This window comes from Saccopteryx leptura, chromosome 6, assembly GCF_036850995.1.
Source record: "Saccopteryx leptura isolate mSacLep1 chromosome 6, mSacLep1_pri_phased_curated, whole genome shotgun sequence".
NCBI classification, from domain to species: domain Eukaryota; kingdom Metazoa; phylum Chordata; class Mammalia; order Chiroptera; family Emballonuridae; genus Saccopteryx; species Saccopteryx leptura.
The window spans coordinates 61,925,204-61,945,550 of record NC_089508.1 but is presented as its reverse complement, the minus strand read 5'-3'; the positions used below and the strand labels follow the sequence as shown (position 1 = coordinate 61,945,550).

General features: G+C 44.5%; 1 protein-coding gene across 1 annotated transcript in view; it reads left to right on the top strand.

Moving 5' to 3' along the window:
* Positions 1-20,347, top strand: part of CGNL1 (cingulin like 1) — a 184,715-nt gene that overhangs the window by 69,328 nt on the left and 95,040 nt on the right. Inside the window, exons 4-7 of the mRNA XM_066344509.1 lie at positions 1,993-2,098; positions 6,073-6,174; positions 7,390-7,538; positions 9,023-9,158. Of these exons, the coding sequence (XP_066200606.1) occupies positions 1,993-2,098; positions 6,073-6,174; positions 7,390-7,538; positions 9,023-9,158 (493 nt within the window). The remainder of the gene's footprint in view (positions 1-1,992; positions 2,099-6,072; positions 6,175-7,389; positions 7,539-9,022; positions 9,159-20,347) is intronic.

The following is a 20,347-nucleotide window of genomic DNA, read 5'->3' as shown; positions in this document are numbered from 1 at the left end:
TCAGTGAGAGGTGGGGAGGCATAGACAGATGCCTGCATGCGCCTTGACTAGGATCCACCCTGCAAGCCTACTAGGCAGTGATGCTCTGCCCATCTGGGGTGTTGCTCCGTTGCTCAGCAACCCAGCTTAGAGCTCGAGGTGGAAACCATGGAGCCATTCTCAGCACCCGGGGCCAACTTGCTCCAATTGAGTCATGGCTGCAGGAAGGGAAGGGAGAAAGAGAAGTGAGAGGGGGAGTTTCTCTGTGTGCCCTGACCAGCAATTGAACCTCGGACATTCACATGCTGGGCCGATGCTCTACTGCTAAGTGAACCAGCCAGGGCACCATCATCCTTTAAAAATTAAAAATGAATATATTTTTAAATGACTCTACTGAATTTGTTACTAAAAACAATTTCAAAGATAGGAAGAATGTCTATTACTTAGTTTTGAATTAAGTTTGCCATCCCTTTGAGTTCTTCCATGGAAGCACACAATAGTGCTCTATCATCCCTTACAATAAATTACAAATAAAAACACGTCCTCCCTCCCCAGAACTGACATTGGCCAGGAGCCCCTGCTTCCATTATTTTTAAAACATGTGTGAGTCATTCAAGGGTAGTGCTTTCCACGTACTTATCTTGGAGGTTGAATTTGTGTTATCTGGTTTTCAGTCCTATTTAGATACTAATTGTGCTGGAATTCTAGGTCAGGAATTTGAAGTTTCTGTTTCAGTTCTCTCATCAGATGTGATTAAAAAGAAAAAAAAAGCTGTACAGCCTGACAGGACTGAAAGTCACATGGCAAATACTCATCGGTATCAAAACACTTCACATTTTTTGTATTGCACCTTAGAATTATGTGTCAGTAATATAGAGCTGGTTCAAAATAGAAGATAAAGCCTTTTGAAAAGAAAAAAAGTAACCAAAGAGGTTCTTCTATTCTTCTAGCTAAGAACTAGTTATTAGTGTCTCTGTGTGAAGGGTTTTACTATATAAAGGTTAAGGTAGAAGAACTTTTGATTTTTAAAATTCTCGAAATTATTTTTTTGGTTCATGATTTGAGAGACTGGTGAGAGAGACTAGCGGGAGGTGCTTATTTAAGGAAACATATTACAATTTTTTCCCCCTAATTGTCAGGTATGTGTGGTAGAAAGTGTGGTTGAGGTTAATAAGACTTCAGCCAATCATTACCTGTCAAAGTCTAGACAAAGGGCTGCTGTGCTGACAGTCTTGGCTTGGAGTATTTATTTTTTTAGACATAGGCTAAGCCGATCATTCTTAGCATAATATTTAAAAGTGAAAATGAATGTGTATATGAGACATACACAGAAGAAATCCTTTGTTGAAAGAATATATTTTATTTGAATCAAACAACAAATTACTAAGTTTTCTCCAAGCTTATTTAGAAAGTTGCTGTGTCTCTTTCACATGTTTGGAAGTGGGAACCCTGTCCCAAATTGGATGGTAACATAGAACAACATATTTGCCAAAAAAATACACCATCCATTCTGCTCTTCTCACTTTGGTTTTGTAATTTATTCTAAAACAAAATCATACCTTTTGCAGTTTGTCCTTTTTTTCTTTTTAAGTGAGGGGAGATAGTGAGACAGACTTCTGCATGTTCCCCAACTGGGATCCATCTGCAACCCCTGTCTGGGGCTGATGCTTGACTCAGCTGGGCTATTTTTAGTGCTTGAGGCTGACATTTGGACCAGCCAAGCTATTCTCAGTGCCTGGAGCCAATGCTCGAACCAATTGGGCCACTGGCTATGGGAGTGGAGGAGGGAAAGAAGGATGAGAGGGAGAGGGGGAGAAGCAGAAGGTTGCTTCTCATGTGTGCCCTGACTGGGAATCGAACCTGGGACATCCATACGTTGGGCTGACACTCTTATCCACTGGGCAAACTGGCCAGGGCTGCAGTTTGTCTTCTTAAAGGGCTTGTTTGTGTGTCACAGCATATGAAATATTCTGAGACCAGTGGTTGCCCCTCACTGTTGGTTTTCTTTTCCAGAAGCACAGATAATGATGATGCTACTAAAAGAAAAGTCAACCTGGTCTTTGAGAAAATCCAGACTTTAAAGTCTCGAGCAGCAGGAAGCATGCAAGGAAATAATCAAGTAAGCTGCTGATTTGTATCTTGCAGAGGGCCTTTAACGTGGAAGGTGACAGACAATTTGCTGTTTCTTAAGTCTGTACAATTGGTTATAGCACCAGATGGAAGTTTCCTGAGTAGTGAGTGGTCCCTGGGAGGGAAGATCATGTTTTAAATGTTATAAGTTTGTACCCTGTCTCTTTTTCAGAAAGGTTTTAAGATATTTCATTTAAAAACATATAAAATATAATAGGATGGAACAATTTAAGAAAGGGAAACTAGGAATAGAAAGAATGAAGCAAATTGGATAGAAAATGGGAAGAACCCTAGTGTTACCATAGACAGATTGGGAAGGTAAGTGCGAACTGGCTTGGCCCCAAGCTCTGGAGCTTCAGGGAATGAGAAATAAGAGAATGGGAACAAGAGACTAAGGGGCAGAGACGGGAAGCGCAGGGGCATCCATAGAAGGGAAAGGAAGGGGTGCAGTGGTGCCAGATTTGTTTCTTAAAAGCTGCCTGTTTAATTGATTGCACTGAATTTGAATCGGGATTTGGGATCTTTTTATTAAAAAAGGATTCGTCTCATAGTTGATGAACATCTACTACTGTATGTCAGACACACTTGGTGCACTGAAAAGAAATAGCATTTAAGGGAGATGATTACACGCTTGCTCCTCATCCTACACTGTCATGCTGGGACCCGTTTCTTGCTTGTATGTCTTTACTTTCTCTTCTCGGGGGAATTCTGCATGAGCAGGAGAGAGAAGAAACCAAGAGCCAGGGAGCAGGAAGTTTGTCTGTGGCTTCTTTTCAACTTTGGGAATATGTATAGAGGATATTTTTAGGCATCAACTACCTTCTTTTTTCTACTGCTCAGTATTCCCCTGGCACTCGGCTAACCTCTGACTGCTGCTCTGGCGTCAAATATAGAATTATATATATGTGCGTATGTATATGTACATTTATGTGCATATGTGTATGTATATGTGTGCGTGTGTTCATATATATATATGTGTGTGTGTTTTATTATATAATATGTATGTATACACACAGATATATACACATACACATACACACAGAGGTGGGTCAAAGTAGGTTTACAGTTTGTATGGAAAATACAATAATTTTTTTTTTTTTTTTGTATTTTTCTGAAGCTGGAAACGGGGAGAGACAGTCAGACAGACTCCCGCATGCGCCCGACCTGGATCCACCTGGCACGCCCACCAGGGGCGACGCTCTGCCCATCCGGGGCGTCGCTCTGCTGCGACCAGAGCCACTCTAGCGCCTGGGGCAGAGGCCAAGGAGCCATCCCCAGCGCCCGGGCCATCTTTGCTCCCATGGAGCCTTGGCTGCGGGAGGGGAAGAGAGAGACAGAGAGGAAGGAGGGGGGCGGGGTGGAGAAGCAAATGGGCGCTTCTCCTATGTGCCCTGGCCGGGAATCGAACCCGGTCCCCCGCACGCCAGGCCGACGCTCTACCGCTGAGCCAACCGGCCAGGGCGGAAAATACAATAATTAAATGATAATGCAAGAATAAACTGTGTTGCATACTCACAAGTCTAGACCTACTTTTGGCCACCGTTGTATATACTATTTATTGATATCTATATGAGCTCTTCCCACTGGAGAATTTGTTAGATTATATACTTTGCTTCAGGGAGCTCTACATAGTTCTTAAAATTAGTTTAGGATTTTTTTTTCTTCTAAAACTCTTAAATCTAAGTTATCACTCTCACTCTTGCTTTTCATTAACTTGCATATTCTTAGGGAGAACACATTCTTTGTTTGCTTTTTGTTTTTCCTTTGAAATCCTTTGGTCTTGATGTTAAGATTGTCATTGTGCATCACAAACCCGGGTATCCAGCCCAAACTGGGGAAGCCAGGGTAGCCCTCTGGAGTCAGTGACGCTAACAGTGTCTCAAAAGATGATAGAATTCTCTGGGCTAAGGGAAAGCAGGGCGTCGAGGGTAGAGGGCAGGGCACAAACAAATGTAAAATGTCAAGAGGCTCGTGTTGGCCATGTGTAAGGGACGGAGGTAATGTTGTTCAGCAGGAGCAGAGAGCAGGTGGAGATGAAGCACCAGGTGGGAAGGACCTCGCATCGCATAAAAAGTTTCCATTTCAGGCTGAAGGTGATAGGTTACTGCTGATGGGCTTTAAACAGATATGAATAGCATCATACTCATAAAAATTCATTCCTTTTGTAGCTGCTTGAGAGATGTAAGATTAGAGGAAGGAGACCAGTTAAGAAGCACCACTGAAGCAAGTGAGAGATGAGGAGGAGATGAACTGAGGCCCTTAGATTTCTGGCTCCGATCACTGTGCTGTCCTCCCTTAATCTCCCTCTTTATTTTCTGAATCTGTTTTTCGCTGGCAAAGGCTTTGGAGTTTTATCTTTTTGGTGTCAGTTAAGTGATTTCCTGTGAGAGAATGTGAGAACCCTCTCCCGCATGGGCTGAGACCGTACTGGAAAACAGCAAAGTCGGCAGAGTTTATGCTGGGCAAAGAGCAGTGTGCAAGTTCCCTCAGGGTGGGATTTAGATTTCTCAAATGGATTGTTTTCATTTTATCTAAGAGGATTGGAAATCCTGCGTTTTTTGTTGACTGGGGGTTCTGGCTAATTTCATAGGAGCGAGTGAGGAAATACCTCCTTCCCGGTTCAGGAGGCACAGCTCACACCTGGATTCAGGCACATGAGGGCTAAGTCATTGCCTTTTCTAGCTTTGATTCTTGCTTTTCTTCCTCCACTCCCATTTGTAGTGTTCTAACGACTTTCTATAGGCTTTATCCCATTATTACATCCATAGAAGAAAAAGAAAAAGAAATTTGTTAATATTTATAATCAGATCAGAGATATCATATCTTTGACTAGACTCCCTTTAATCAGATCCCTTTTCATTATATCTCTCTCCATTATGGAAATATAACATCTAAAAGAAGAAAGCTGAGTTAGCCAGCATACATTTATTTACTACTTGCGTATAGGAATATGCAGGGAGTAGGGATATAAATCTCATTGGTGGTTATGGAGCAATAATTTCCAATCTAATGAAAATTCCGGGATAGAGTTTTATACAAAAGGCCTTGGGAACAGAAACATGGGCTTTGGATATTACTTTATGCAGTAGATGAATCTTCTCAAATTATTTTATCTTTTTACTGTACTTTGTTTTACTGGGGTATAACTTATACTAAGTTGCACTAATCTTAACTGCATAGTTCATTGATTTTTTTTTCTTCCGTTTCCAAGTGAGAGGAGGGGAGATCGAGAGATGGACTCCCACATGCGCCCCAACCAGAATCCACCTAGCTACCCCCATCTGGGGCCGATGCTCTGCCCATCTGGGGCCATGCACGCAAGCAAGCTATTTTTAGCACCTGAGGCAGAGACTCCATGGGGCCATCCTTAGCACCTGGGGCCAATGCGCTTGAACCAATGGAGCCATGGTCATGGGAGGAGAAGAGAGAGAGAAATGGAGGAGGTGATGGGGTGGAGAAGCAGATGGTCGCCTCTCCTGTGTGCCTTGACCTGAAATCAAACCTGGGCTGATGCTCTACCACTGAGCCAATTGGCCAGAGCCTTGATTTTTTTTTTAAAATTTATTGATTTTAGAGAAAGGAGAGAGAGAAAGAGAAGGGGATGGGAGGAATGGGAAGCATCAATTCCTAGTAGTTGCTTCTTATATATGCTTTGACTGGGTAAACCCAGGGTTTTGACTAGCGACTTCAGATTCCAGGTTGATGCTTTATCCACTGTACCACCACAGGTCAGGCAGAGTTTTTAAACACAGGTATGTGTCTAGGCAAACATTACCCAGATCAAGACATAGGACACTTTCAATACCCCAGAAGCTTTTCTTGTGCCCCTTCTCTGTAGGGATACACATTGGAATTGGGTCTTAAGATTTTAATGTTACTGCTTTGGTTATATTTTTGGGGAAAGGGAATTAAAATAAGTCACCTTGAACATTTGAATTAGAACATCTTTGTAATTAATTGCAGGCTTCTAATTCTTTGTCTGAAGTCAAAGATCTGTTGGAACAGAAAAACAAGTTGACCACAGAAGTGACTGAACTTCAGAGAAAGCTTCAACTAGAAGTCAAGGTATCTGGTTTTTCCTTTATGTTATTTTTTTAATTTCTGTCTTGATTGGTAAAGAATATTTTTATACCTTGGGATGCCCAAGTGAATTGAAAGCCTTTTTTCCCCCTGGAAAGACATATCTTTCTCATCACAGAAATAAAATCCTGTATATTTGGCTCCTGCTGTCTGAGGAACTTTTTTTTTTAAATAACCAAAGCACATAGGGACTTTATACTTTGACAGAGTCGAAGAAACACTGTTGGATTCGGGCAGTAGGAAACTAAACGCCTATAAAATATCAGAATTACCGTATTTCCCCATGTATAAGGCACTCCCAGGTATAAGACACACCCTAATTTTGGGGCCCGATATTTGAAAAACAATGTATTACATAAAGTTATTGAACTCAAGTTTTATTCATCATAAAATTCATACAACTCCTCATCACTGTCAAAACTCCCATCCATTAGTTTGTCCTCATCTGTGTCTGAGGACGAATCACTGTCTTCAACAATGAGCACAAACACAAGTGCGAAAAAGCGGGAAATGCAAGTAAAAAATCTACAACCACGGTATAAGACACACCCAGTTTTTAGACCCCAAATTTTTCTAAGAAATGGTGTGTCTTATACATGGGGAAATAAGGTAAGTAATCAAAATAGCAGAATGAGGTTTAGCTGTGTTAGGAGTATTACAACTCATTAAATATTTAATATTCTTTCTAGCTACAAACCCCTATGCCTTAATTATATAATTTGATGAATAATTAATATAATTAATAATAAAGTAAGTGCAAAGACATGGAGTCCATCAGAGTATAGAAGTAGGCTTCTGTGGGATAACATGAATGTACGGTGGAGGTACTTTTTTTTTTTATAAAGACAGAGTCAGAGAGAGGGATAGACAAGGACAGACAGACAGGAACGGAGAGATGAGAAGCATCAATCATTAGTTTTTCATTGCGCATTGCAACACCTTAATTGTTCATTGATTGCCTTCTCATACGTGCCTTGACCGCAGGCCTTCAGCAGACCGAGTAACCCCTTGCTGGAGCCAGCGACCTTGGGCTCAAGCTGGTGAGCTTTTGCTCAAACCAGATGAGCCCTCGCTCAAGCTGGCGACCTTGGGGTCTCGAACCTGGGGGTCCTCTGCATCCCAGTCCGACGCTCCATCCACTGCACCACTGCCCGGTCAGGCACGGTGGAGGTACTTTAAAATCACATGTATTCATATTAGAATCAACAGAACATTAAAGAAGAGAGAGAGAGAATGAAAGCAAACCTGGAAGAGCTCCAGGGCCAGCATGCAACTAAGGTGGAGGAGAACTCCGTGCTGCAGCAGCGACTGGAGGAAAGCGAAGGGGAGCTCCGGAAAAACCTGGAAGAGTAAGTTCTGGGCCAGGAGCCTGTGTCCTTCCTGGGTTCTTCATCTGATGTAGTCAGAGCCTTTTTGTTCATTTAGAACAGTGCTGGTCAACCTGGTCCCTACCGCCCACTAGTGGGCGTCCCAGCTTTCATGGTGGGCGGTAGCGGAGCAACCAAAGTATAAATAAAAAGATAGATTTAACTATAGTAAGTTGTTTTATAAAGATTTATTCTGCCAAACTTAGCAAAAATCCGACATAAAGTACTTGGTAAGTCATCATTATATGCTTTAACTTGCTGTAACTCTGCTTTATAAATTTAATAAAGTTACTTTCCTACTTTATAAATCACCATCACTGTGGAACCGGTGAGCGGTTAGAAAATTTTCCTTCTAACAGAGATACAAAAGTGGGCGGTAGGTATAAAAAGGTTGACTACCCCTGATTTAGAAGTACTAGGTCTCCCAAATATTTATAGTGGCTGCTGATTCTTCCTTTTCTCCCTGGTGAACAGAAAGGCTAGTAATTTTAAAGTTCTTTGTCTGTCTTAAAGGATGTTTTGTATAGTTTCAGCCCTTGGAATGGGTCTCATAGCAGGTGAGTAAGAAGTAGGGAACACTGCATGGCAGTATCTAATGACTGAGATTTCAAGGAGCTTGGGCCCAGCCTCCAAAAAGCACATCTCACGAGACCTCCCTGATCTCCAGTTTGTGAGTTTTTCCTGGGATGGTGCTGGTCTCTGTGACCTGTGTTTATACTTCTATTGGGTCTGCGGAGATGGAAAGTCAAGCTCAAGGTAGGTCTGGCATTGTGTAGTATTAAAATCTCTGAAAACAAGATCTGAAACTAAGGTCTGAAAAGGTACAGTGCTGTGAAGCCCTGTGGTCATGATGGAAACTTTTAAGTGAAGGTTCAAGCAGGAGTGAGATCTGGAGGGAAATTCAAGAGAAATAGGACATTATATAATAAAGGCGTTTAATTGCCTTGGCAATTTTGATGGTATAGATTTTTGCTTTTACAACATTCTTAGAGGTTAATTTTGGAAAAGAAGTTGGTAAGAAAAAAAATAAGAAAATTTAGGGCATAGTCAAGACTTTACAAAATAAAATGGTACAATAGCTGTGAATTTGATTTGGAGCAGAGGTTGGCAAATTTTTGTCGGATAGTAAATACTTTACAGTTTATGGGCCATATGGTCTTTGTTGGAGCCACTCAATTTTGCCATTGTATTGTGCAAATGACCGCAAGCAATCCATAAATAAATGACTATGGCTGTATTCCAATAAAACTTTATTTACAAAGGTCGGCAGTGGGCCAGATTGGCCCATGGGCCATAAGTTGCTGACTCCTCTGGTCTATAATAGTAGGGGTCGGGGGCAGCAGAGAATGGGAGGCTCCTTGGGGCTTTAGATGCCTCTGCCTGAGCATCTAAGGGTCTGAAATCAGACTGGAGGGAAATAAGCAGAGTACAGAAGAGATTGTCTGATACACTTCCTTTCCTGTCAGGCTTTTTCAGGTGAAGATGGAACGGGAACAGCACCAGACTGAGATCAGGGATCTCCAGGACCAGCTCTCAGAAATGCATGATGAGTTGGACTGTGCTAAACGATCTGAAGACAGGGAGAAGGGGGCTCTGATTGAGGTAAGGGGCCTGGGGGCTCAGGTGATAAGATAGGCCCCACGTGCTGAAGAGGATATGAGATGGTGGAGGTAAGGCAGGGACTGAGTGCTATGAGCCACATTCTGTCTCGTGCATTTGCTCCACCGGTGCCTGTGGTAAGAGCATCTATGTCACAGTGTTTAAACATTGTCTTAGGAAAATATTCAACCATTCAAAAAAGTAGAAAAAGTACTGCATCAACTTCCATGGAGCCCCAACCCAGATGCAACATTTGTCAATATTTTGTGATATTAGCTCCACTTATTCATTTGTATATCCGTTCATCCTTCCGTTTTTTTTTAAATTTATTCATTTTAGAGAGGACAGGGAGAGACAGAGAGAGAGAGAGAGAGAGGAGAGACAGAGAGAGAGAAGGGGGGAGGAGCTGGAAGCATCAACTCCCATATGTGCCTTGACCAGGCAAGCCCAGGGTTTCAAACCAGCGACCTCAGCATTTCCAGGTCGACGCTTTATCCACTGCGCCACCACAGGTCAGGCCCTTCCGGTTTTTTTTTTTATGCATCCATTTATTCACCTTTGCTGAACCATTTCAAAGCAAATTACAGGTTAGCTCCGTGCCTCACTGATAAATTCTTAGGCAGGCATCTTTGGAAAGTTAGGGAATCTTCTTACAACTAAAATACTGTTATCACACCTAAAAAATTAATAATTTCTGTTATATATATAATATATCAAGAGTTCTAATACCTGGGTCCTTAATTTCCGGTTGTCCCCCAAGTATATTTTATGGTCGTGGTCCCTTAGCCTCCCAGCCAGGATCCAGCCAAGAGTCTCTCATTGTTTTCACTGTTGTCTCCAGTGTTCATTTATCCTAGTAAAGACCTCCTCCTCCATTCCCTACTCCCTGCTTTTTTTTCTTCCATCCCCTCAATCTGGTGAAGAGACAGGACCAATGCCCCACTGATTTATCTGACTATTTTCTTATGGTGTCCATTAACTTGCTCCACTCTCCCTTGTATTCTAGTAAATTTGTACTTAGATCTCTACACATTAAACTTCGGGCAAAAATACTTTGTACATAATGCTGTTTATGCAGAAGCATTGAGAATACATTCATGCCCATATAGCACTTTTCACAGGTTAAATTTTTATTTGTTTAAGGCCCCACCAGACTGTAAGCTCCAGGACGGTAGGAGTGGTGATGATTAGCACAGAACTGGATCCACAGCTGCTGTCCCAGTGCTTGGGATGGATAGCACTCAGTAGATAAACATTTGTTGGTTGGTTGGATGGATGCATTATGAGTAAGGGAACGAGTGAATGAACGAATCTATTTGCTGTGTACACAGGCTGCCCATCTGGCCTCTGCCCATATTAGTATATTAAATAGCTAGCTCTTATCTATGAGTCAGTAAATGAGATTGCCTCTTTCCTCTGCTTATTAGCATTTGTTAATTATTAAGGGATTTTACAAAGACAATTATCATTTTTTCCCTGGAATTAGATTACCATCGTGTTGAGGTGTTAGATACACACATATAAAATGATTGGAGGAAGACTAGGTTATGAATTTTTTTTTGTTGGGAATGAGTTTAATTGAGGGTCAGAGAAAGATAGAAGTTTTATCTCTGTGCCCATTTAGATGCTTTGATATTTGCTATAACATTATTATCACCCATATTTTTGAAATTTATTTTCTTAATAAGCTTTGTTTTGTAGGAACAGCCCCCCAAATAAATTATGCACAATTTAGAGCAAAGCCAAAAAAAAATCAAATAAGAAAGGTACCTTGTTAGTACTGAACTTTTATTTTCTATTGCTCTTAACCGAAGAGTTTGAGTCTTTGTCCTCTTCTTGGGTTTAAAAGCTGCTGGCTTTTAAGTTCCTTGTTAAGTTTCCCCTGTCAATTGTTTTCTCAACCCCTTCCTTGTTTAGTTTTGAATTCCCCAGGAAGGAGTTTAGTTCTCGCCCTTCAGAATGTAGCCTCTCTCTTCCCCACGACTTCACAAGGGCGGGGAGCTGAGTGCTTGTACGGCACAGGACACCTCATGAATCCATTTTTCACATGGCTAGTCGTGGGAATTACTTCTGTTCTCCCCAGCTGACCATCTCTCTGTCTCTGTTTAGACCTTTTCTCCTGAGAACACTTTAGGCCTCTTTCTTAACACTGGTATTTCTCTTTTTATCCAAGGATTTCTTAAAAAGCACCATACTGATGGTATTATACTGCCTCTCATGGCTCTGCCTTTATTTTCAGGGCTCAGAGTTACAAAGACGGTGTATTAGAATGCAGTTTTGAGAATATGTATATTTATCACTGAAATATTGTTAAAACCACAAAATGAAATTTTAAAATGGGGGTGGGTGGGAAAACATCTTTTTTATTTTTTTATTTTTCTGAAGTCAGAAGCAGGAGTCAGTCAGACAGATTTCAGCATGCGCCCTACTGAGATCCACCCAGCATGTTCACCAGGGGGTGATGCTCAGCCCATCTGAGCGTTGCTCCATTGCGAACAGAGCCATTCTAGTGCCTGAGGCGGAGGCCATGGAGCCATCCTCAGCGCTCTGGCCAACTTTGCTCCAATGGAGCCTCGACTGTAGAGGGGAAGAGAGAGACAGAGAGAGAGGAAGGAGAGGGGGAAGGGTAGAGAAGCAGATGGACACTTCTGTGTGCCCTGACCGGGAATCAAAACTCGGGACTTCCACACGCCGTGCCGATGCTCTACCACTGAGCCAACCAGCCAGGGCCTATTTTCCTAACATGTTTTTATCTATCTATCTATCTATCTATCTATCTATCTATCTATCTATCTATCTATCTATCTTCTAATCTATCTATCTATCATCTATCATCTTCCTCAGTGAGAGGCTGGGAGGCAGATACAGACTTTCACCTGTGCCCCAACAGGGATCCACCTGGCAAGCCCCCTATGGGGTGATGCTCTGCTCATCTGGGGCCATTGTTCCGTTGCTGAGCAACTGAGCTATTTCAGTGCCTGAGGCAAGGCCCTGGAGCCATCCTCAGTGCCCAGGGCCAACTTGCTCAAATCCAGCTGTGGCTGCAGGAGGGGAGAGAGAGAGAGAGAGAGAGAGAGAGAGAGAGAGAGAGAGAAAGAAAGAGAAAGAGAGAGATTGGAGAAGGATGGAGAAGCAGATGTTCGCTTCTCCTGTGTACTCTGACCGGGAATTGAACCTAGGACATCCACATGCCAGACTGATGCTCTACCACTGAGCCAACTGGCCAGGGCTATTTTTCTAACATCTTAACAACTATTTTTATTTCTACATTTTCTGTTTGCCTCCCTACACATTGATGGGTTTCATCTACCTGTCTATATGTGTAATTGTAAGGACAATTACACAATGTCTCTATGGTTTTGATATCTACTTTTAAAAGTTAATGTCAGGAAAAAATTTCTTTATTATACCTTGTACTCTTTATGTCATTTTTTTTTTTTAGCAAGAAAGGAAGAGTGAGCAAGATGAGAAGCATCAGCTCGTAGTTGCATCACTTTAGTTGTTCATTAATTGCTTTCTCATATATGCCTTGACTAGGGGCTTCAGTCGAGCCAGTGACCCCTTGCTCAAGCCAGTGACCTTGCGCTCAAGCCAGTGACCTTAGGCTTTAAGCCAGCAACCTTTGGGCTCAAGCCAGGGACCATGGGCCTATATCTATGATCCCACGTTCAAGCTGGTGACTCCATGCTCAAGCTGGCGAGCCTGCGCTCAAGCCGGCGACGGTGGGGTTTCAAACCTGAATATTTAGTGTTCCAGGTGGATGCTCTACCCACTGCGCCACCACCTGGTCAGGCTATATGTCATTTTTAAGGAGTTAAACCACAATATATTTAATCATCCTCCTATATTTAAGTTACTTCCTTTTTTTAATTATGATAAAATATTGTGAACAGTTTTTACATGTATCCTTGTCTTTTTATAGAAAAATAGCCTAATGATAATTTTCCAGAAATGATATCACTGAAACAATTTATGGCTTTCAATAAAAATGTAGCTTCACAAACAAATATAAATAGAAGGTAAGGCTTTGACATACTTTATGATTACTGTGTGGACACTTCATTGAATGATTTTAATATATATATTTTTTTAGGTAAGAGGAGGGGAGATAGTGAGGCAGACTCCCGCATGCGTCCTGACCAGGATCCACCCTGCAACCCCATCTGGGGCTGATGCTCGAGTACTGAGCTATTTTTAGCATCTAAGGCTGTTGTGCTCCTAAGGAGCTATCCTCAGTGCCCTGGGCCACACTCGAACCAACTGAGCCACTGGCTGCGGGAGGGGAAGAGAAAGAGAAGAGGGAGAGGGAGGGGAGAGAAACAAGACAGTCAGTTCTCCTGTATGCACTGGCTGGGAATCCATACGCCGGGCTAATGCTCTATCTGCTGAACCACCAGCCAGGACCTCAGTGAATGATTTTAAAAGGGAAAGATGCTATTTTAGCTATTGGGGAGTCCCCTAATTTGCTGAATTTTCCCAATAACTGAAAACTGTAATGGTTATTTGCCCTTTCTCCTGATACCCTCTAACTTTAAATTCTTTATTTTAGCACATTTGACCTTGCTTTGTTTATGTATCTCTTTCTTCTAGTCAGCTAATCCAGTGCCATATCATATTTACATCTTCCCCCATTTTACACTAAGCAACAGAACAAATGAATAAATACATTTCAGTATCTAAATTACTTTACAAGGTCAACATTTTGAAAAAAGGCAATATTTCTGAAATGACCTAAATGCCTCTTTGCATCTTAAACACTTCTTTTGTGCATATATCAGTGGACAGAATATAATTAACTAAATTATTTATTGAGGTATTTGTAGTGGTAACTAGGATGAGGATATGAGCCTCAGTTCTGGTGATGTGTTTTCAGGCAGAGGCCAATAATGAGAGAACAGGAAAGAGAAATAGCGTATCTTTTCTTAAAAATGTTCCTGATGTTGCTGGCTTTCTGGTCGTCTCTTTCCTGTGATGGGAACTATTCCATATATTGCTGGCCCTCTGTAAGGTGAGTTAGGGCACACTTAGCTTCTGTGTGCCAAAGTGGGGTTCTCTCCCTCTGGAAAATCACCCTCAGTGTTTTATTTAAAAGAACTCTATTTTACTTTTAATTTTTCCGTTAATTTGAGAGAGAAAAAGAAAGAGAGGGAGAGAGAGAGAAGCACCAACTTGTTGTTCCACTTAGTTGACCCATTTTGTTGTGTACTCATTGGTTGCTTCTTATATATGCCCTGACTGGGACCACACCCGTGACCTTGCCCCGCCAGGAGAATGCTCTATACACTGAACCACCTGGCCAGGGTTCATCCATACTGTTTTAAATCAGTTTCCTTTGACTTGTCAGTGACATTTAAAACATGATCATAGCCCTGGCCGGTTGGCTCAGTGGTAGAGCGTCGGCCTGGCGTGCAGGAGTCCCGGGTTCGATTCCCGGCCAGGTCACACAGGAGAAGCGCCCATCTGCTTCTCCACCTCTCCCTCTCTCCTCCCTTTCTGTCTCTCTCTTTCCCTCCTGCAGCCAAAGCTCCATTGGAGCAAAGTTGGCTCGGGCGCTGAGGATGGCTCTGTGGCCTCTGCCTCAGGCGCTAGAGTGGCTCTGGTCACAATAGAGCGATGCCCCAGATGGGCAGAGCATCGCCCCCTGGTGGGCATGCTGGGTGGATCCCGGTCAGGCGCATGTGGGAGTCTGTCTGACTGCCTCCCCGTTTCCAACTTCAGAAAAATTAAAAATAAATAAATAAATAAATAAAACATGATCATAAAATAGACCCCATCTCCTTGACACTTTTAATCTATTCTTATATCTTAATAATAAGTGACTGGGGAATGTGATAACATTACAGTTGGGGCCAAGATTTCCATGCCATTTGGATTAGAACAGACTCTTAAACACATTGTGCTTGTGAATGTTTGTAAAAGCTTGAGGGCCCTATATTTTGTATATTTTGTTAGTTGCCAATGCACAAGATTTTTTATGAACTCTCTTCCAATACTATTTCACATTTTGTTAAATAACTTTGGGCCCCTATATGGAATCAGTAAAGTAACCTTAAAAGAGAACACAGCTCTGGCTGGCTGGCTTAGTGGTAAAGTGTCGGCCCAGTGTGTAGAAGTTCCAGGTTCAATTCCTGGACAGGGCACACAAGAAAGGCACCCATCTGCTTCTCCACCTTTCCCCCTTTCCTTCATCTCTATCTCTCTCTTCCTCTCCCACAGCCAAGGCTCTACTGGAGCAAAGTTGGCCCTGGCACTGAGGTTGGCTCCATGGCCTCTGCCTCAGGTGCTAGAATGGCTCTGGTTGCAATGGAGCATCATCCTCAGATGGGCAGAGCATCGCCCCCTGGTGGGCATGCAGGGTGGATCCTGGTTGGGTGCATGCGGGAGTCTGTCTGCCTCCTTGCTTCTCACCAGAAAACTACAAAAACAAAAACAAAGAAGACAGAACACAGTCATTTTTTTTTAAGGAAGAAAAGAAAGAATGAAGTAGAAAAGAATCCTGCTTTCTCTACATAAGCCATACAATTGAGCAGTAGGATGACTTTTTATTCTTAAACAACTGATGGTTCTGCACTTTTGTTTTGAACTCAAGGTACAAATATGAAGAACAGATTTTCAGCCACTTCTTTGTCCAAAAATGTGGTTATTTTGCATTCTGAGGGAAATGGTTGGAGATGAAACATCTTTGTAAGTGCCATGACAGTGGAGTTTCCTAATTGCTGACCATCATCTCTGCTGGGCGCCTACTGTGCTGGCAGCTGGGCCTTCTCCAGCAGCTTGTGGCATCTCCCCACATTTGCCAAGATGCCGGTTCTGTATGTATCAGTAAAATATACCGGCTATGAGATTGTATTGCTGTGGGGATAGACTGTTCTCAGAAATGATACTATTGAACATTATAGGAATTTTAATAAAACAACTAAAAAAAGATTGCTTCTCACCAGCCCTGTTACACTTTCTAAGCATTCCTTTGGGGGAAAAAAATCCCGAATTCTCTGTCAGCTTCAGTTTCGATATAAAACCTCTTACTTGCCCTTGAATTGAGTTTGGCCCAGAGATACGGATCCTATAGAACCTCTGGGCTGCACTTATGCAAGAGAGGGTTTAGATCGGTATTTTTCTCATTTTGACATGGAGCACCTATGAATAGGTGGCACGTGAGGTAAAGCCTTCTGTGGGCAAGTAAGTTGTTGCTTCAGACATGCTGGTATGTGTCTCTTAGTGAGCCCGTTGACAGGCCAGCGCTTGCTGGTCCCAGAGTATGCTTCCCTTTCCTCTCAGTGTTCCTTCCTCCTTGTCCTTTTAGGTTCTGGTCATGTTTCTTTGCTTTAGTTTAGAAAAGTTTAGCACAAGTCTTAATGTGCAGTGAGTACTACATACAGTGAAACTTCATAGCTTCTCATTCTACATGCATATGTATGTGCACACACACACGCTCACACACACACACACGTTCACACACGCGCGCGCGCACACACACACTCTCTTCTCCTGGCTGCTTTCATGTGTGCAGCCCATGAAAAACGCTGATTCCAAATGGCCAGCATTTCCCCTTGTTTTCTTTGATTGCAGTCTATAGAGAGGCATGCTCATTTCCAGTGGGTGATGACTTATATTTTGAAGTTTAAATATTATCTTTCCCTTGATATAATGGGCAATAAAAGCCCCTGAAATGATGAAGTCACATTTTTGAAATCTCCCGTGCTTTTTGGTCTGTACGCTGGAGAACTTCAAGTGCTCCTGACTGATAGGGTGTAATCTGATTGGATCTGTGCGGCACAGTCCACTTACGCGGCAGCCCTAGCCGCAGATAGCAGCGTGTCGGTGTAGAAGGGACCGCAGAACCGAGGTTCCTAAACATGCACTGGCGGCAGCGCACAAAAGACAACTCAAAACACAGATCTATTCCGGAACAGATAAGTGTGGGAAGAGGAACTGCCTTATCGTCACAACAATTGAGAAACGTGTGAGAGTAAGAGCAGGAAACGGGTTAGATTCACCAGGGCTGTGGTGCGGAGGCTGGCAGGAGGCTCCAGGAAGACCCAGCAGAGGAGCCAGCAGCCACAGTGACGGGGGAGCCGGTGCCACTTCTTAAGGGGGGCGGGGCTGGGGCTGCAGCAGGGCTTCCCCTCTGTTCTGCGTTTAGTGCTTGGGAAGAGCCAGTTCCCTTAGCTACCCGGATGCATGTCTTGATGTTTCATGTGAGCTTATCCATGCCTGTAGCTGATTCCTGGAGGGCTAAGTCTTGGTCTGTGCAATTCGGCTCTCACCCCGAGCCTGCAGAGCTTCCCCTGGTCCAGTGGGTACACGTGTCCTAAACAAAAGGACAGAGATTCATCGGCAGTTATACTTAAATCAGCACAAATATTTTCATCCACTCATCAGTGACACTTCTTGAATGGAAAGTAGCTTTTCTCTGAGGCCCTGGGTCCCTGGGTAGCGACCATTCCTCCAATTCCCTGGCAGTTCCCAGAGAACAGGATAAGTATTTACTTAGAAGCCACCGGTGAAAAAAATAGACTACTTTAGAATTCTGGTACATTTAAACTCCTTCTCTACTGTACATACTAATTCATTTACATCTAGAACAGAGACATTCCCGATACCACTTATCCATGTGTCAAAAATATAGTACATCAGATCTCTAGCCTTCTTTCAAGGGGCAGACAGTCTAGCAGGGGAGATAAGAAAATACATCTATGGACAGCAAAGTGAGAGTATTAAGTGCTGTGATAACTACAGCTAAAGTGAGGTGGTCATTCAGGGAGGGGATTCAAGGAAGACTTCTTGGAGGAGGTCATATTGTATGCGTCTTCAGAGATTTTCTGAACGGCAAAGGGAGGTGGGACTGAGAGGGAAGAAGGGCACTTCAGACGGAGGAAGCCCTGCGGCTCACCTCATGGAGGCCACAGGTGAGAGGCTGGGTGTGGGAGCTGTGAGGGAAAGGCTTGAAGACGTCACAGAACTTCTCGGTTATGAAGTACAAGGATGAGCTCAGTCAGGTTGCTGTCAGGCTTCTGAGCAGGCGCTGCCTTCACAGAATAATGAACAAAGGAAGAGGAAAGGAAGGACCGTGATGAAAAACATAAACCCACGGAATCTGAGGTGCCTGTGGCACATTGCGGGGTTGTGCCCAGCAAGTCATTGGAAGTGCAGGTCTGAATTCAGATTAAGAAGGCAAAGGTTTTGGGGTTATTTACATAGCATCAGTAGTTGGAGAAAAACAGATAAACTTGCCAAAAAAAGAATAAAGAATGCAAACTTGCGTTCTTGGGGATCATCTTAGCTTTTGGGAAGAGGAAGAAAAAAGCCAGAAAAGATTGTCATAGAAAAAAATGCCCCAGGGAAGAAAACAGAACAGTCTAGTGTCTGTGAACTGCAAGGCAAAAGAAATTTTAAGGAGATAGGTGGGGGGAATCAAAAAGGAGTCAAGAAAAGTGAGGACTGAGAAGGGGCTATTGGGTGTGGTGATTAGGAGGTCACTGTGACCTTGGAGGGGGCAGTCTTAGTAGAGTAGGAAGAAGAGAAACCAAATCACAGAGATTAAGACATGAGTAATAGGAGGTGGTCAAGAAGTAGAGGAAACAGAAATTACACTTGTAGAAAGTTTGGTGGTAAAGCGTTTTGTTTCCTGCCCTGAGACGCTCACTGGGAAGTGGCTTTGTGTTGGGGCAGAGGCCCGAGGTGCAGAGAACTGGGTGAGGGAGCCAGTCCAGGGTGAAGGGAGGTGGTCTGCAAGGGGGTGGGCTTTCAGCGGGGGGGGGGGGGGGCGCTGAGCCGGGCTGGGGTGAAAATGGCCACACAGAGGCATGCCTGTCGAGCTTTTGGCAGAACACGCTTGGGTTTAGGTAATGCGATTTGTAGTGGAACTTGTTGCCCCAGTTTTGTGACTTTCCTTATGAACTCTGAGCAGCTGAGGAGAAAATGTGAATATTTTGCCCTGCTCAGAGGCAAGGAGGCAGGGGGGAGGGGCGCCCCAGGTCTGAGATCCGGGATTGAGGGTCCAGGGGTGTGTGAAATAAGCAAGCAGCAAGTCAGTGTGAACCCCGTGAAGCAACAGCGCATGAAGGCCAGCAGCAGGGGCCACACACCACACCCAGAAATGAAGTGAGGTGGGAAAGACAGACATGTCCCCTCAAAGCAGTGAAAATTCAACCAGGTTCCCTTTCTCCCTCAAATCTCAAGGAAGCTGAGGGAGTTGAACCAAGGGGGATGATGGCCTCTGAGGAGTGAAGGGGGGAGGAAGAGATGGCCCAGGTGGTGCGTGGTGTGAGGACACAGGGAGAGTGGGGGCACGGCCCAGGCGGTGTGTGGTGTGAGGACACAGGGAGAGTGGGGGCACGGCCAGGCGGTGTGTGGTGTGAGGACACAGGGAGAGTGGGGGCACGGCCAGGTGGTGTGTGGTGTGAGGACACAGGGAGAGTGGGGGGATGGCCAGGTGGTGTGTGGTGTGAGGACACAGGGAGAGTGGGGGCACGGCCAGGCGGTGTGTGGTGTGAGGACACAGGGAGAGTGGGGGCAAGGCCAGGCGGTGTGTGGTGTGAGGACACAGGGAGAGTGGGGGCACGGCCCAGGTGGTGTGTGGTGTGATGACGGGGAGAGTGGGGGCACGGCCCAGGCGGTGTGTGGTGTGAGGACACAGGGAGAGTGGGGGGACGGCCAGGCGGTGTGTGGTGTGAGGACACAGGGAGAGTGGGGGGATGGCCAGGCGGTGTGTGGTGTGAGGACACAGGGAGAGTGGGGGGACGGCCAGGCGGTGTGTGGTGTGAGGACACAGGGAGAGTGGGGGGATGGCCCAGGAGGTGTGTGGTGTGATGACGGGGAGAGTGGGGGGACGGCCCAGGCAGTGTGTGGTGTGATGACGGGGAGAGTGGGGGGACGGCCCAGGCAGTGTGTGGTGTGATGACGGGGAGAGTGGGGGCACGGCCAGGCGGTGTGTGGTGTGAGGACACAGGGAGAGTGGGGGCAAGGCCAGGCGGTGTGTGGTGTGAGGACACAGGGAGAGTGGGGGCACGGCCAGGCGGTGTGTGGTGTGAGGACACAGGGAGAGTGGGGGCACGGCCAGGCGGTGTGTGGTGTGAGGACACAGGGAGAGTGGGGGCACGGCCAGGCGGTGTGTGGTGTGAGGACACAGGGAGAGTGGGGGCAAGGCCAGGCGGTGTGTGGTGTGAGGACACAGGGAGAGTGGGGGGCAC